The following is a 17,082-nucleotide window of genomic DNA, read 5'->3' on the forward strand; positions in this document are numbered from 1 at the left end:
CGTGTGACTTTCTCCTCCTCTCCTCCCAAGTCCTTCAGCCTCAGGTCCAGAGCCTCGTGACCTCCTCCCAGGTGCAGCCGGTCGCCATCCAGCAGCAGGTGCAGACTGTGCAGGCCCCGCGGGTGCTGACGCAGACGGCCAGTGGCACGCTGCAGACCCTGGCCCCGGCCACGGTGCAGACGGTGGCCGCACCCCAGGTGCAGCAGGTCCCGGTAGGTGGCTGGCGGGAGTTCCAGGAGGCCTTGGTAGGGGCTCTTGGCCAGTCTGTGATGGAGGATGGGGTCTACATACCAAGCAGGCCAGCAGGGTGTGAGGGAGCCGCGGGTGGGGGCAGGTTGGGGCCACTGGACCTCACGAAGCACCAGTGAGACCCAGTAGAGATGACGTCTGTAGGTGGACACTGGCACTCATATAAACTCAGTAAATGCTGGTGTATTAACTTATTTGCACTTGTAATGGGTATAAAACTGAAAACAGATGTGCTAAAATGTCTTTAAGACGTGCATCACAGTGGACTATATTTCTAACTAATGAAATAATTTATCTTAAAAAATCCAGGTTTACCATATTTGCTTCTCAGCCATATACCTGGCATTCTGCAGTTTGTCCATAATCAGATCTCTCTCCCCTCCACAGTCCCTCTGCGCCACGGCTTCTCCGCACTAGCTAGGCTCCTGGCACTGCTCACATTGAAGCCTTTCAATCTTCCATCCCAAGACCCTCTTTGTTTTTGTTGGTTAGTCGCTGAGTTGTAGCCGATTCTTGCGACCCCATGGACCGTGGCCTGCCAGCCTCCTCTGTCCATGGGATTTCCCAGGCAAGAATACTGGAATGGGTTGCCATTTCTTTCTCAGGGGGATCTTCCTGACCCAACGATCTAGCCACATCTTCTGCTTGGCAAGCAGATCCTTTACCACTGAGCCACTCCAGAAGCGAAGCCCCAGACCCTCTTTAGCTGTGCTGTTTCTCCCCCTCAACCCAGTAGTCAAGCTACATTCTCAGTTTTATGAAAATTTTATCATTCTTTTCTGGAGGGTCTTTGCAGCAAGAAGTAACACAAAACAGAAAAATAGCACTGCCAGGACTTCCTTGGTGGTCCAATGGTTAGGACTTTACACGTCCACTGCAAGGGGTATGGGTTCCATCCCTGGTCTGAGAACTTAAGGTCTCATATGCTGGATGGTGCAGCCAAAAGAGGGAAAAAAGAAATACAGTGCTAGCTTCCTTTTCCTTTTCTTCCTTTTCCATGCAGGTCCTGGTACAGCCTCAGATCATCAAGACAGACTCCCTTGTCCTGACCACACTGAAGACAGATGGCAGCCCCGTGATGGCCGCGGTCCAGAACCCCGCCCTCACTGCCCTCACCACCCCCATCCAGACAGCCGCCCTGCAAGTTCCGGTAAGAGCTGTGCCCCCTCTTTCTTGGGCGTATTAGGCCTCAGAGATGTTAACAAAGCCTCCAGACCCTGAATAGATGCAGAAACTCTATGAAATGTGTCAGTCAAATTGCAAAATCGTCCCTTTTTAGTTTTTTTTTTTTCTCCTTGAGAAGTACCAGCACCTAGTGTTATGTGGGAGTCCTAGGGTTTATGAGGAGCAAGGGAGGGACCGCAGAGGAGCTGCAGGTCCACACAGGACCATCCGCCTCTTAGGTCCTGCGGATGGGGGTTTAGCTTCTGAAGAACCCTAGGCAGGGAAGGGCTTCAAGGTGGGTCGTGCAAGGTCCCTTACTTAAGGTGTAGGGTCTTGGTCACTGTCCACATCTTGTGGCCGGAGAGTCTGACAGAAAAAAGTAATCAGAAGTCAAAAGTAAGCATTATTCATAAAAGCCAAAAACCAGAATCAACCCAGCTATCCATCCAAAAAGAACTATTGATACATACAGCTACATGGCTGGCCTTCAGAAATAGTATGCTGAGCAAAAGTTGCTGATCACAAAGAATTCATGCTGATGTTTCCAGTGTATGAAGTTTAAGAAGACAGTGATTGAAGTCAGAGCAGTGATTACGAAGATGGGGAAGGGGCGTGTTGGAACTTTCTCGGGAAATAGAAAGGGTCTCTGTCTTCATCAGGGTTACGTTGGTTACACACACTGTATTACGTACATCACAATTCCATTAAGTTGTACAGTTGAAATGTGTACTTTTGACTGTGTGAATTATTTCTTGATGACTCATGCATTTGAGAAGCGTTTTATCTGCTCATTGGTCATTTGGATATTGAGGCCATTTGTTGAAGAAAATAAAACTAAAATCAGTGAAAATAGAAACAAAGAGAAGGAAAAGCAGATCTGAGGGGAAAACAGGAGGATGCCTCCATAGTTGGTGTGTTTATTTAATAAAATGGCTCTGATTGTCACTTCTGCCTTTGAGGTTTTTGATGGTCAAATTGTATAAGGAAATCCAATAAGTTCGTTCTCCATCACACGGGAGGAAAACGTGCGTCACACACAGGAGGGAGTTTTGTGGTTGGTGCGGCATTGTACACGAGCTCAGAGGCGGCTGACGGGTTGACAGCAAAGCAGAAACTAGACATTTTCTGGCATCCTTACACCAAAGGTTGGCATTGATCCACACTAATGCTGTTGTGGCACAGACTAACCAGCAGTGAGTCTGAAAGGGCACAGTGCCCAAGATACCATGGCTCCCAGGGCTTCCAGACTTGATTATCCCAAGCAAGGCGTCAGACCACACAAAGCATTTTCAGGTGATGCTACGTGGCCAGGGCCAGTGGGTTCATGTCCTGAGGTTGCTTTCCTCATGCTAACCAGGCCATCATTCTGCCCTTGTGTCTGTTCTAGACCCTGGTGGGCAGCAATGGGACCATTCTGACCACGATGCCTGTGATGATGGGACAAGAGAAGGTGCCCATTAAGCAGGTCCCCGGGGGAGTCAAGCAGCTTGAGCCTCCCAAGGAAGGAGAAAGGCGGACGACACACAACATCATTGAGAAGCGGTATCGCTCCTCCATCAACGACAAAATCATTGAGTTGAAGGACCTGGTCATGGGGACTGATGCCAAGGTGGGTGCCAAGCAGAATTTTGTCTCATGCCTCGTCATCTCCCCTCTGTCTGTCTTTGCTCTGGGAATTTAGGGAAGACCCAGGCCCAAGTGAGTGAATGCAGGAATAGTTAAAGGTGCTTCTTATTAAAGCATCTTGGTGTTTTGAAATTCTGTAAAGTATTAGCTGTTGGAAGTTGTCAGGCAGTAGTTTGCCTGGACCTTTGATTCTGCTCTGCAGTGGTGGCCACTCACTGCCCCCCACAACCACCGTTTCCCAGGCTCCTGCTGCTCACTGATGGCCAAGTACAGGACCATGTGCACCTCTTAGTCAGCCAATGGCATTTTTGGCAAATGTTTAATCATATTCAGGGATGGCTAGCGATATTTTAACCTTTTAGGGAGGAGATAAAATGTAGATTGGGTCTTTGACCAAGAACAAATAAGAAATTTATTTTTCATGTATTTCTGGTGTTTCAATTAATGTATCTTTTGGCTTTGGCATGTAGATTTTTAAATCCATTATCTGTTTATCTTTACCTCTATTTTCAAAGAAAATACAATTTTCTTGGTAGCCCTCAAATCTGAAAGGTACTGATACACCTTTATTTAAGATAACCAACCAACAGTGCTCTGGTTTTTTGTTGCTTATTTTCCTTAAAGTTTGTTTTGGTGCTAGGATTATTATAAGAAGTAGGAATAACAGCTCATATTTAGTGCTACTATGTGCCAGGCCAGAGGCTAAGCTCTTTGCATATATTATCTCTTTTAATCCTCATGGCAAGCCTATGACTCATATATTGTCATTATCCCTATTTCACAGAGGAGGAAAAGTGAGGTTCAGAGATGCTGAGTAACTTGTCCTGGGTTACACAGCTAGTTAGTGGAAGACTCAGGATCTGAACCCCACAAGGACGTCCCGCTCCAGAACCTGAGCTCTGGGCCTCAGCTGCCCTCACTGTGCAGGCTGGTCTGATGCCGCTGTGTTTCTCACCCGTCTTCCTTCCCAGATGCACAAGTCTGGCGTTCTGAGGAAGGCCATCGACTACATCAAATACTTGCAGCAGGTCAATCATAAACTGCGCCAGGAGAACATGGTGCTGAAGCTGGCCAATCAGAAGAGCAGTGAGTGTGCTCGTTATAGGAGGGGTCCTATGCTGGGCACTGGGGCGGGCCCATGGGCACGTGTGTGAGACGCCACCACGGGCGAAGCCGCAGCAGGGGCTGTGCGTCCCTCCTAGCCCTGCCCTGGCGCAGGCCGAGTGTTATAAAACCGACCGTTTGCCAGGGAGGGTTTTCTTTACAGAACTCCTGAAGGGCATCGACCTGGGCAGCCTGGTGGACAATGACGTGGACTTGAAGATCGATGACTTTAATCAGAATGTCCTTCTGATGTCGCCTCCGGCCTCCGACTCAGGGTCCCAGGCCGGCTTCTCCCCCTACTCCATCGACTCAGAGCCAGGAAGCCCTCTATTGGATGATGCAAAGGTAATGAGCTTTTGAAATCCCTAACCCTGGGAATCTCTCCCATCTTCCATAAGTTAATAGTGAGGAGATTGCAGACAGAGGTCCAGGCCAGGTGTTCAGAGGCCTCAAGCTGGAGAGGAGCAAGAATTCTGTGAAATCAGGCACATACTGAAAACTAAAGAAAAAGAAGACTGACTCTATGTGGGGAGATAGCCCCTGGTTTTATTGGTCTTTGCTGAAAGGGCCCATCAGAGAGAAATAAGGGCCAAATCCAGAACGGGGACACACAGCAGCTGTCAGGCAGAGCTAGGAATTGCTGGAGGCTCCTCATTGCTTTCCTCGCCTATAATGAGCCTGGCAAGACTGCTTTGTGAGGTTATTCAGTTGGGTTAGGATGAAGCTGCCTCTGGGTCCTCTTCGGGAAATGTTTACAATTTGCAGTCTTAACAGATAACATTCCTACCAAGGGCCTTTAATTGTGGAAGAAAGCCCATGGCAATTGTTTAATGGAGTTAGAAGGGACTCAAGACTAATGATTTTCCTAGGACCGTGTGGAGACCACTGGGGTTTGTGCTGTATTTTGACACTGGCAGTTTCTGGCTTCAAAAGCACAAGTTTCCTTCTACCATAAGTTGTTGATCAGACTATTTATTGTAGCATCTGCTTAATTTTATTAAGGAAGCTCTATTTTTGAAATATTTTATAAGTGTGATTCTGTTTGGAAACACAAGTCCATATGACATATACCTTGAATTGGATAAGTGTCTGAATCATCAGAAGAAATTTTCAAGTGGCTTAAAAATGTTGAAAAGGAATGACATGTATGTACACACCAGGAGTCAGGGGAGAGCCGACTCCAGTCTGGTTCCCCAGGCCGGCAGAACCTCTGCCTCCAGTTCTTCTGTAAAATGGGGAGAAAACAATGTTATGGGTTTAGAATAGGTAAGCTTCTGAAAATAGGTTCATACTAAAGTATGGTGTTTAATCAACTTGGAGGTATAATTTAAATATGATAAAATACACTTATTTTACTGTATTGTACAATAAGTGTTTTAATAAATATGTACACTTACGTCACTCACAATAATCATGATACAGAGGAAAGAACTGGAAGTATTTTTTCTAAGATCAGGTGGAAGACAGGAATGCCCAGAGGAATTCCCTGGTGGTCCAGTGGCTAGGACTTGACGCTTTCACTGCCAGTGGCCCAGGTTTGATCCCTGGTCGATGAACTAAGATACCATAAGCTGTACTGCATGGCCCCCCACCCGGCAAAAAAAAGACAAAGATGCCCACTCTTGCCACTTTATTCAACATAGAATTGGAAATCCTAAAAAAGAAGTTAAAAGGAATCCAAATTGAAAAGGAAGAAGTAAAACTGTCACTGTTTGCAGATGGCATGATACTATATATAGAAAATTCTAAAGATGCCACCAAAAATACTACTAGATTAATAAGTTTAGCAAGATTGCAGGATATAAAATTAATATACAGAAATTGGTTGCATTTCTGTACTGACAAAGTACCAGAAAGAGAAATTAAGAAAACTATCTTATTTGCAGTTGCATCGAAAAGAATAATGATATCTAGGAATAAATCTGACTAAGTGGCTAAAAGACCTGTACTAAAAAAAAACTATAAGACACTGATGAAAGAAACCTCTAATGGTGATGGACACAGATGGAACAATATACCGTGCTTGTGGACTGCAAGAATTATACTGCTAAAATGATCATACTCCTCAAGACAGTCTACAGATTCAGTGCAATCCCTATGAAAATACCAATAACATTTTTCACAGAACTAGAAAAAAAAATCCTAAAATTTATATGGCAACACACAGGACCCCAAGTAGCCAAACAGTCTTGAGAAAGAACAGTAGAGCTGGAGGTAGCAGGTTCCCTGATCTCAGTAATCAGAACAGTGTGGTATTGGCACAAAACAGACACGTAGATCCAGGAACAGAATCCAAAGCCCAGAAATACACCTACTTATGTGGTCAGTCAGCCTGTGACAAAGGAGGCGAGAATATACAAAGCGGGGAAGTGACGGCTTCGTCAGTAAATGCTGCTGGGAAAACGGGACAGCTCCATGCAAGAGAATCAAATGTACTACTTTCTCACACCATCTACAAAAGTAAACTCAAAACAGATTAAGGACTTAAATGTAAGACCTGAAACCATAAAACTCCCAGAAGAAAACAGGCAGTATGCTCTTTGTTACCCGTCTCAGCAATATTTTTTTGAGTATGTCTCCTCAGGCAAGGGAAACAAAAGCAAAAATAAATGGGACTACAGCAAACTGAAAAGCTTTTGCAGCAAAAGAAACTATCAGCAAAATAAAAGGGCCACCTACTTGAATGGAAGATGGTATTTGTCTGACAAGGGGTTAATATCCAAAATATGCAAAGAACTTGGAGGATTCAACATCGGAAGAATAAACAATTTAAGAATGGACCTAGGATACACACATTTTTCCAGAGAAGACATACAAATGGCCAACAGGCACATGAAAAGGTTCAACATCAGTAATCATCAGGGAAATGCAAATCAGAACCATAGTGAGATACCACCTCACACCTCTCAGAGTGGCTATTATCAAAAAGACAACAAATAACAAGTGTTGGCGAGAATGTGGAGAAGAGAACCCTAGTGCACTGTTGGTGGGAATGTAAACTGGTGCAGCCATTATGGAAAGCTTCACTGGTGGCTCAGACAGTGAAGAATCTGCCCGCAGTGTGGGAGACCTGGGTTCATCCCCTGGAAAAGGAACTGGCAGCCCACTCCAGTGTTCTTGCCTGGAGAATCCCATGGACAGAGGAGCCTGGTGGGCTATAGTCCGTGGGGCCAAAAAGAGTCCAACACGACTGAGTGAGTAGCACACACACTATGGAAAGCAGTATGGAGGGAGGTTGCTAAAAAAAAGGTTTAAAGTAGAACTGCCACCCAATTCAGCAGTTCCCCTTTGGTATTTTCTGAAGAAAACAGAAATACCAATTTGAAAAGATATATATACCCTTGTGTTTATTGCAGCCTTATTCACAGTAGTCAAGGTATGGAAGCCACCTAAGTGCCTATAAATAGATGAATGGGTAAAGAAGATGTGGTATATATGCAATGAAATATTAGCCATTAAAAATAATGAAATCTTACCATTTGCAACACTGTGGATGGACCTAGAGGGTATTATACTAAAGTGAAATTAGTCAGAAAATGACAAGTGTTGGCAAGGATGTGGAGAAAAGGGAACCCTCACCCAGCTGTCGTGGGAATGTCAGTTGGTGCAGCCACTATGGAAAGCAGTATGGAGGTTCCTCAAAAAGTTTAAAGACAGCACCATCCAGTTCAGCACTTCCACTTCTGGCTATTTTTCTGAGGGAAAAAAGCCATAAAAAAGAATGAAATTTTGTGACAACCTGTATGATCCTAGAGGCTATTATGCTAAGTGAAATGAGTCAGACAGAGAAAGCTAACCACACATAATTTCACTTATCAGTTCAGTTCAGTCACTCAGTCGTGTCCGACTCTTTGCAACCCCGTGAATTGCAGCACGCCAGGCCTCCCTGTCCCATATCCATCGAGTCGGTGATGCCATCCAGCCATCTCATCCTCTGTCGTCCCCTTCTTCTCCTGCCCCTAGTCTTTCCCAGCATTAGGGTCTTTTCCAATGAGTCAACTCTTCGCATGAGGTGGCCAAAGCATTGGAGTTTCAGCTTCAACATCAGTCCTTCCAATGAACACCCAGGACTGATCTCCTTTAGGATGGACTGGTTGGATCTCCTTGCAGTCCAAGGGACTCTCAAGAGTCTTCTCCAACACCACAGTTCAAAAGCATCAATTTTTCTGTGCTCAGCTTTCTTCACTGTCCAACTCTCACAACCATACATGACCACTGGAAAAACCATAGCCTTGACTAGACGGACCTTTGTTGGCAAAGTAATGTCTCTGCTTTTGAATATGCTATCTAGGTTGGTCATAACTTTCCGTCCAAGGAGTAAGCGTCTTTTAATTTCATGGCTGCAGTCACCATCTGCAGTGATTTTGGAGCCCCCAAAAACAAAGTCTGACACTGTTTCCACTGTTTCCCCATCTATTTCCCATGAAGTGATGGGACCAGATGCCATGATCTTAGTTTTCTGAATATTGAGCTTTCAGCCAACTTTTTCACTCTCCTCTTTCACTTTCATCAAGAGGCTTTTTAGTTCCTCTTCACTTTGTGCCATAAGGGTGGTGTCGTCTGCATATCTGAAGTTATCGATATTTTTCCCAGCAATTTTGATTCCAGCTTGTGCTGCTTCCAGTCCAGTGTTTCTCATGATGTACTCTGCATATAAGTTAAATAAGCAGGGTGACAATATACAGCCTTGACGTACTCCTTTCCCAATTTGGAACCAGTCTGTTGTTCCATGTCCAGTTCTAAGTGTTGCTTCCTGACCTGCATACAGGTTTCTCAAGAGACAGGTCAGATGATCTGGTATTCTCATCTCTTTAAGAATTTCACTTATATGTGGAATCTTTAAAAAAAAAAAAAAGTACAAAACAGAAGCAGATGCTTAGATAAAGATAACAAATAGGTAATTGCCAGAGGGGAGAGGTTGGGGAGGGTGAGTGAAATAGGAGGGGAAGACTTAGAGATACAGACTTCCAGATAAAAAAATAAATGAGTCAGAGGGAAGAGCTTTACAATATTGGAAAAATAGTAATGTTGTGATAATTTTGTCTGGTGACAGATGGCAACTAGATTTATTGTAGAGATAGTGTCATGTATGAAAATAATCCAGGCGCTGTGTTGTGTACCTGGAGCCAACATAGTGTTTGTAGATCAATTATACTTTAATTAAAAAATAATAATAATTGAATAAATCCTTTCTAGTTTTTTAAAAAAAATGATACAGAACATATTTATCTCCCGTGAACGTATACTTTTGCAGGAAGTTCACCCATACCTCTCCAGGCTCAGACTTAATTTCTGATTTTGCCTTCAGTCGCTTTAGATCAGCTTGCCTGTTGTGGAATTACGTGTCGGAGCACTGTGGTAACAGCAGGGCCCCTCTCCCTCCGGTCTTTAGACCATGTTCTTCTCCCAGGTGGCAAGGGAGCGAGGGCCCCCATGTCTGAGCAGCAGTGGGAGAGGCGTGAACCTCTTAGTTCCCTCCTGAGTTTATTCCCATCCACCTTCATGGTCTTGAATTTAAATCTCAGAGTCCTGATTCTGGTATATAAAAAGTAAAATGCTATAAGAACTCGCTGAAGTCTTCCTTCTCACCTCGCGGCCCCCTGTTTCGAAGGTCAAAGATGAGCCGGACTCTCCTCCGGTGGCGCTGGGCATGGTGGACCGCTCCCGCATCCTGCTGTGTGTCCTCACCTTCCTCTGCCTCTCCTTTAACCCCCTGACCACTCTGCTGCAGTGGGGGGGGGCCCACGACGCAGACCAGCACCCACACTCAGGCCCTGGCCGCAGCATGCTGTCGCTCGAGTCAGGTAGGTGGAGGGCGCCTCGGGCCATCTGGGCACGAGTGGGCTGCTATGGCAGGAGAAGGTCCTGCCCACAACCCGCTTGGTTTGTCATCAGGTCCCAAAGGGCTTTCGCAGTGGGCCCCATCTGCTTGCTTCTGATAGTGACCAGCATCAGTTGCATGTACAAGTCACAGGGCAAACCTAAGTTCAGTCAGAAATAGCGAAACAAATCAGGACCCTGCTCGGCTGTAGTTGGGGGTTTGCGGGTATGCCTGTTTGGAGGAGGATGTGGTCTTACTGCCTGAGTTGTCAAACCAGCTGCGAGCCCTGCCTTGGCCAACAAAGATTTGTGTGGCATTCTGCCCCATGGTGACAAGGGCTCCAGGGCTCTTATTGAGGCTGTGGAATTGTCCCAGATTTTCTACAGTGTGGATTAATTGCATGTATTTATTCCTGACCTAAGCACTTAGACATTGTTACTAAATGAAGCAGTCACATTTGTTTCAAACATGACGGAGGAGGCTGCTTCTTTTAACCTGAGGGGTGGATCAGGTGCCCTGCAGCACCCCCAGGGCTGCCCAGGGTGGGTGGGTGGGCCCTTCCTCACGGGCTCAGCTGAGACGCTTCTCCGTAGGCTCCAGGGGCTGGCTCGACTGGATGATGCCAACGCTCCTCCTGTGGCTGGTGAATGGCATGATCGTGCTGAGCGTCTTTGTGAAGCTGCTGGTTCACGGGGAGCCGGTAATCCGGCCACACTCGCGCTCTTCAGTCACCTTCTGGAGGCACCGGAAGCAGGCAGACCTGGACCTCGCCCGGGTGAGTCTGCGCACGGGCTCAGAGACCATCATGCTCAGAGCGTAGGCATCCTCTGTCCCTCTTCTTCAGGGTCCTCTCTTCTTAAAGGTACAGGAAGGAAGATTTGGGTGTCATACGCATTGCATGATGGGAAGGGAGAAGAGCATTAACCCTAGTTTCCCAAGTGTGGCCTCCAGGAATGAGAAAAACACAGACAGGGTCTTCAGTACAGGGCAGTAGACTGTCCACTAGGTCCTCTCAGGTTGGCAGAGACCTGTTCAGATCCTCGGTCAGAGTAGTTCCACTGCAAATTTGTCTAAAACTGTGGTTCTCAAACTTCAGGGTCATAAGGACCACTCTGAGGGCCTATGCCCATCCCAGAGATTCTGAGTCAGTAGGGGGGAAGGGGTGGGATGGAAAACCAGGAATTCACATTTCTAACAAGATCCCAGGGGCTGATGATGCTCCTGGTCTCTGGGAACCACATTTTAAGAACCTACAAGCCTAAAAGATCACATGGTTCATCGTCTCGATCCATGTTATCATCTTATGTGTGAAAGGTACCATGGGAAATTCTGGATAGAATATTTGCTTAAAGATAGAACGTGGTACAATCCCAGTTTAGCAAAAAGGCTGGGAGGAAGTATATCAGAATGGCAGCAGTCATTCTAGGGGATAAGATTCCAGGTGATTTCTTTGTACTTTTCTGTAGCTTTCTGAGTTTTCCCAGATTTTTCTTCACTAAGCATGCATTACTCTGATAACCTGGAGTACTGAAGAGAAAGAGTTTTCACTAAACCAAAACTAAAAGGCTGCCCCAAGGCCGGCGAATGTTACACCTTCTCGCTTCCCGCCAGGGGGACTTTGCGGCTGCTGCGGCCAACCTGCAGACCTGCCTGTCGGTGCTGGGCCGGGCCCTGCCCACCTCCCGCCTGGACCTGGCCTGCAGCCTCTCCTGGAACGTGATCCGCTACAGCCTGCAGAAGCTGCGCCTGGTGCGCTGGCTGCTCAAGAAGGTCTTCCAGCACCGGCGGGCTGCCCCAGCCACTGCTGCGGGCTTTGAGGAGGAAGCGAAGACTAGCGCCCGGGATGCAGCCCTGGCCTACCACAGGCTGCACCAGCTGCACATCACAGGTGAGGGCTGGCCACCGCAGCCCGGCCTGCCTCCCAGTGCCCCACAGCGTCACCCCGCCCAGCCTCAGTTTGCCAGTTTTCTGCCCCAGATGAACGAAGTCCCCTTTACAATGCTCGTCGAGGATGATTAGACCAACCCTCCACCCACGGCTGTGAAGATTGCCGTTCATCATTACGTGTGCTTAGTTGCTCAGTCGTGTCAGACTCTTAGCGACCCCATGGACTGTAGCCCACCAGGCTCCTCTATCCATGGAATTCTCCAGGCAAGAACACTGGAGTGGGTTGCCATGCCCTCCTCCAGAGAATCTTTCTGACCCTGGGATCGAACCCAGATCTCCGGCATGCAGGCAGATTTTTTTAACCATTTGAGCCACCGGGGAAGTCTTTCATCATTATAAGACACGTGTTTTTTTCACTTTAACATCTCTGCACCAGGCTGTGTCCTCTACACATTGAGTGTCATGGTTGAGTTGGCAGTGCTTTTTCTGTGGTGGTGCTTAAGTTAATGGAGAAACTTAAAATTGATGGCGTCTTAGAATCAGTGAAACATGATCCTTTATTTCATTCCACAAAGTCCTGCTCTAATAGAGAAGCAGATTGGTCAGCAGGTGAATTACAGTTCAGTGTGGTTTAGGGGTCACAGAAGAGTTGGGTTTCAGCTGGGAGGGAGGGGTCCATGTCGGGTAGGGCCCTGAAAGGCTTTGTGTCAAGTCTCGGCTTTGCGTGCAAGGAGGCGTTTGAGTTCACTGGCTCTGCTGAAGGGATGTGCCTTCCAGGCTGAGGGACGTGTTCCCAAGGAGGAGCCCCCCCACCCGGTGGTGTCCCCAGGTGGGCTGTGTGAGGGGAGGGTGACAGGAGCCAGCACAGTGGGGGCGATGACGTCATCAGGCCTGTGCTCTGAAGCCAAGAAGATTCACTCCGATGGAGAGGCTGCCTTTAGGAGGCCCTGCGGGAGCGGGTGCAGATGCCGAGAAGACAGACAGACAGGAAGGAGCAGGTGGTTGACAGGCCTTGGGGACTCATTGCACGGGAAGGGTAAGGAAAATTGGGTAAGGGGCTTCCCTGGTTTCTTGCTTGAGAGTCGGGGTGAATCGTGTTGCCATCAACAAAGGTGGGGAGAACAGGAGACACGCAGCTTTCTAGGGAGGGGGTGAGACATCCAGCTCAGGACCCTTGCCCCTGAGACACTGAGGAGGGCTATTCAGTGGTGGGGGCCGGGCTGGATCTGTTGTCCACGGAATGGAGCTGGGTCTCTAGTCTGCAGGTGAGGATAAAAGCCATGGGCGCTGATGAGAGGGCTTGTGGTGAAAGGGCCCCTCCAGGGCATGTGGGAGGAGACTTGCACGGAAAGGATGGGGCAGGGACAGGGAACGGGCAGAGGCTGACCTGAGAGGTGGCCAGGCAGGAGAGGCCGAGAGGCTTGGTGTGTGGGGAGGAGAGGATTCAAGAAGGGAGGTTGCTGCTGGGATGTGGGTAAGGCGAGGGCAGAGAGCAGCCGTGGGCACAGCGACGGGAGGCGGCCTGATGGCTGGGGGAGCTTCGCCTAGGAGTGGGGCGCTCCCAGGCCAGGGGGATGGAGATGAGACTCTAGGGCAGCTGTGGGGCTGGAACACCTGTGGCCTTGTAGAGCTCTCGCAGCAGGGCCCCATGTGCAGACCTTCCCTGCTTCCCCATTCATCCTGACCCCCTGGGGATGGAACAGGCTCCATCCAGGTCTCTGATCCGGAAGCTGCATCTGTTCGGGAGAGTTCCAGCTGAGGTGGTTCACACTGCTCATCCCCCACACTCACCCAGCGCTCGGTGGGCCTGGCCCTGAGCAGGGCCCCGAGAGGACAGTGACCAAGAGATGACATGGTCCCCACACTGCCCTCCGCCTGCCTTCCCCGCAAAGGAGAAAGCCAAGTTGGTGGTGCCTCCTAGGAAGACCAATATGTAAAGGTCTGCCGAATGAAGTCTGGGGCCTGATATGAGACTAGAGAGGCCGGGTGGGGTCAGGCCTGGCTGGCCACGCCCCCAGGGACAACCTGCTCCCCCCCCCCCCAAAAAAAAACAAGGCAACTGCTTGTGCTGACCACCTCCCCTCACTGTAGTGAAGACCAAGGCAGGTGGCAGTGTGAGAGTCTCGGAGCCTTTGACGTGCCTTGGGGTCTGGTCCCCGAAGAGCCGTGTGGCCCTCATGGGAGGGTGCGGTAAGCCTCTCCTGGCCGTCCACCTCCCCGCCAAGATGTGTCCGGCCGTCACGGCTCAGTTTTGTGTAACTTCCTTCCTTCAAAAGTGTGTGTGCTTATAGACTGTGGGGTCTTGTTAAAGCAAGATAAATTCAGATCAGTTTTTATTTTTTTAACCTTTCTTGCACCATTTGGAAACACGGGACTGTATTAGCAGAACACTGCCATGCTGTTGACACTGTTTGGGAAAATGCTGCAGCTCACCCCCTGAGTCCTGTCCACTGACCTGCAGTCCTGACCACTTCCGTTACCCAGGGCTGGGGCTGCAGGCCAGGCTTTGGACCTGTGCTTTCTCTTGTCCTCAACTACCTGTGAGGTAGAAAGGAGCACAGAGCTACTGGGTCACAGGGCTGGCGCCCTCTCCAGGGCTGTCTGATCACAGAGTCCATCACCTTCCCCGCCATGGTTCTGCTCTTGCTCTGCTGGTGCTGGAGGAGGCAGGAGAAGGCGTGGGTTGAGGGCCTCTGTTAACATTCATCATCCCGTTTCTGCCGCCGTAGGCAAGCTTCCCGTGGGATCCGCCTGTTCCGACGTACACATGGCCTTGTGCGCAGTGAACCTGGCTGAATGTGCCGAGGAGAAGATCCCTCCCAGCACGCTGGTGGAGATCCACCTGACCGCCGCCATGGGGCTCAAGACCAGGTGTGGAGGCAAGCTGGGCTTCCTGGCGGTGAGTGTCCTTCACTTCCCTCCCCTGGACCTTCTCAGAGCGCCCTTCCCAGCCAAGTGAGTGAGTGAAAGTCGCTCAGTTCAGTTCAGTTCAGTTCAGTCGCTCAGTCGTGTCCGACTCTTTGCGACCCCACGAATCGCAGCAGGCCAGGCCTCCCTGTCCATCACCAACTCCCGGAGTTCACTCAGACTCAAGTCCATCGAGTCAGTGATGCCTTCCAGCCATCTCATCCTCTGTCGTCTCCCTCTCCTGCCCTCAATCCCTCCCAGCATCAGAGTCTTTTCCAATGAGTCAATTCTTCGCATGAGGTGGCCAAAGTACTAGAGTTTCAGCTTTAGCATCATTCCCTCCAAAGAAATCCCAGGGCTGATCTCCTTCAGAAGGGACTGGTTGGATCTCCTTGCAGTCCAAGGGACTCTCAAGAGTCTTCTCCAACACCACAGTTCAAAAGCATCAATTCTTTGGCGCTCAGCCGTCTTCACAGTCCAACTCTCACATCCATACATGACCACAGGAAAAACCATAGCCTTGACTAGACGGACCTTTGTTGCTCAGTCGTGTCCAACTCTGCAACCCCATGGACTGTAACCCGCTAAGCTCCGCTGTCCATGGAATTCTTCAGGCAAGAATTCTGGAGTGGGTTGCCATTTTCTTCTCCAGGGATCTTCCTGACACAGGGATTGATCCCGCATCTCAAAGAATTGCAGGTGGATTCTTTACTGTCTGAGCCACCAGGGAAGCCCTTCCCAGCCAGGACCCAAGATGTAAAAATTAGTGTGGGCGCTGCCCTCAGATGCTGACCACCTTGAGGGGTAGATGTCCACTCAGTGGGCCATTTCACAAATACTTGGCAGTAAATAAAACAGACAAGAATTCCTCCCCCCAAGGCATTTTAAGCAGAACAAGGCATTTTAGTACCTTGAGGTATTGCTTCAGTGATAAGAGTGACCTTGTATTCGAGAGGCTAATGCTTGACTCTTCTGCTTAGAGTCTGCTGGCTGTGTCTCCTGGATCTATTATTAACTGAGAATGCCTTCTGTTTGGTACCTTGTGTTGATCACAGCTCTGTGGGTCTGGAAGTGGAAAACACTGTATGTCTTGTGAGGGGCTCGCGTCAGACTCCGGGTGGAGACCGTGGTTTCCTCCAGTGTGCCTGGCACAGGGCCAGCCTTGGGAACTCACAGCTGGATAATTCACAGACCGTGTTGCCAACTCGTTCACAGCCTCTGCTGACCTCAGGCTTTCTCTTCTTCCAGCAGACACAGGCATGTCTTATTCAGTGTCAGCTTTGGGTTGGCTGCCTAGCTGTGTTCAGCATAGAATGATCTTATCCCCCCATCCGTGTCCATATCTCATTAATAGCACTGATGTACTGAGAATGAGCAGGAACGTGCCCCGTGCTGACACTGATGTGCTTGAAGTGTGTCACCATACTCTGGGTGACAGAAGGCACGGGAGAGGAAGACCATGTTTCCAAGACCCAAATAAGAGGTTCATTCAGCAAAGGTTACCGAGGCCAGGCACTCCTGGGGAGGACGTGCAGTGGCAAGCAGGACCTTCATCCTGTGGGGGTGGCTCACAGTCGGACAGGAACCCAGACCAGGCCCAGGCCTTGGAGGCAGCAGGGTGTGGTGGGGATGGCTGCCCGGAGAGCACACTGGGCTCCCAACCCTGTCTTAGAGGAAGTCAAGGTGGACTCTGGGCTGGTAGCAGTCCTTGTGCCCTGGGCCAGCGTCATCACACTCGTCACTTCTCTGCACCCCCAGAAGTTTTCAAGGCATAATCAAAATACAACATACACACAGAAAAATGTGTCCATTTTAACTTAGCAACTTGATACATTTTCACACAGTGAACTTACCTGCTTAACAGCCACCCAGATCAAGAAGTTGTGTGTTCCCATCACCCCCAGAGGCCTCCCGCAGGCCTTCACCTGTGCTGCCCCCACAGAGGGGACCATTGTTCTGAATTCCATCACGACAGGTAAACCTCCCTGCTGTTTGTTGTTCCTAGAAGCTTTTTATTAAAGTACAATATGCCTGTAGAAAAGTATGCAAATTATAAATATACAGGTCAGCGACTTCCCAAAATGAACACACGCTTATAACCAACAGACAGATCAGAGTTTCAGTTCTGTACCCTCAGCAGACACAGGATAGTTTTGGGTTTTTAGCCCTTCCGGTGGTATCTCATGGTTTTCATTCGCAGTTCCCAGGTGGTTAAAGGTATGAGCCCCTTTTCATGGGCCATTTGGACGTAGCCTCCATTGTGAACACCCTGTTCAAGTCTTCTACCTGTTTTTCATTTGTGACGTCTGTCTTTCTGTTGGTTC

General features: G+C 48.9%; 1 protein-coding gene across 1 annotated transcript in view; it reads left to right on the top strand.

Annotated features, from left to right (window-relative positions):
- Window positions 1–17,082, top strand: part of SREBF2 (sterol regulatory element binding transcription factor 2) — a 58,010-nt gene that overhangs the window by 25,689 nt on the left and 15,239 nt on the right. The window contains exons 3-11 of the mRNA XM_061418675.1: window positions 31–212; window positions 1,253–1,399; window positions 2,801–3,022; window positions 4,011–4,125; window positions 4,307–4,488; window positions 9,755–9,947; window positions 10,558–10,739; window positions 11,576–11,852; window positions 14,581–14,750. Of these exons, the coding sequence (XP_061274659.1) occupies window positions 31–212; window positions 1,253–1,399; window positions 2,801–3,022; window positions 4,011–4,125; window positions 4,307–4,488; window positions 9,755–9,947; window positions 10,558–10,739; window positions 11,576–11,852; window positions 14,581–14,750 (1,670 nt within the window). The remainder of the gene's footprint in view (window positions 1–30; window positions 213–1,252; window positions 1,400–2,800; window positions 3,023–4,010; window positions 4,126–4,306; window positions 4,489–9,754; window positions 9,948–10,557; window positions 10,740–11,575; window positions 11,853–14,580; window positions 14,751–17,082) is intronic.

The sequence above is a fragment of the Bos javanicus genome, chromosome 5, assembly GCF_032452875.1.
Source record: "Bos javanicus breed banteng chromosome 5, ARS-OSU_banteng_1.0, whole genome shotgun sequence".
Lineage (NCBI taxonomy): Eukaryota > Metazoa > Chordata > Mammalia > Artiodactyla > Bovidae > Bos > Bos javanicus.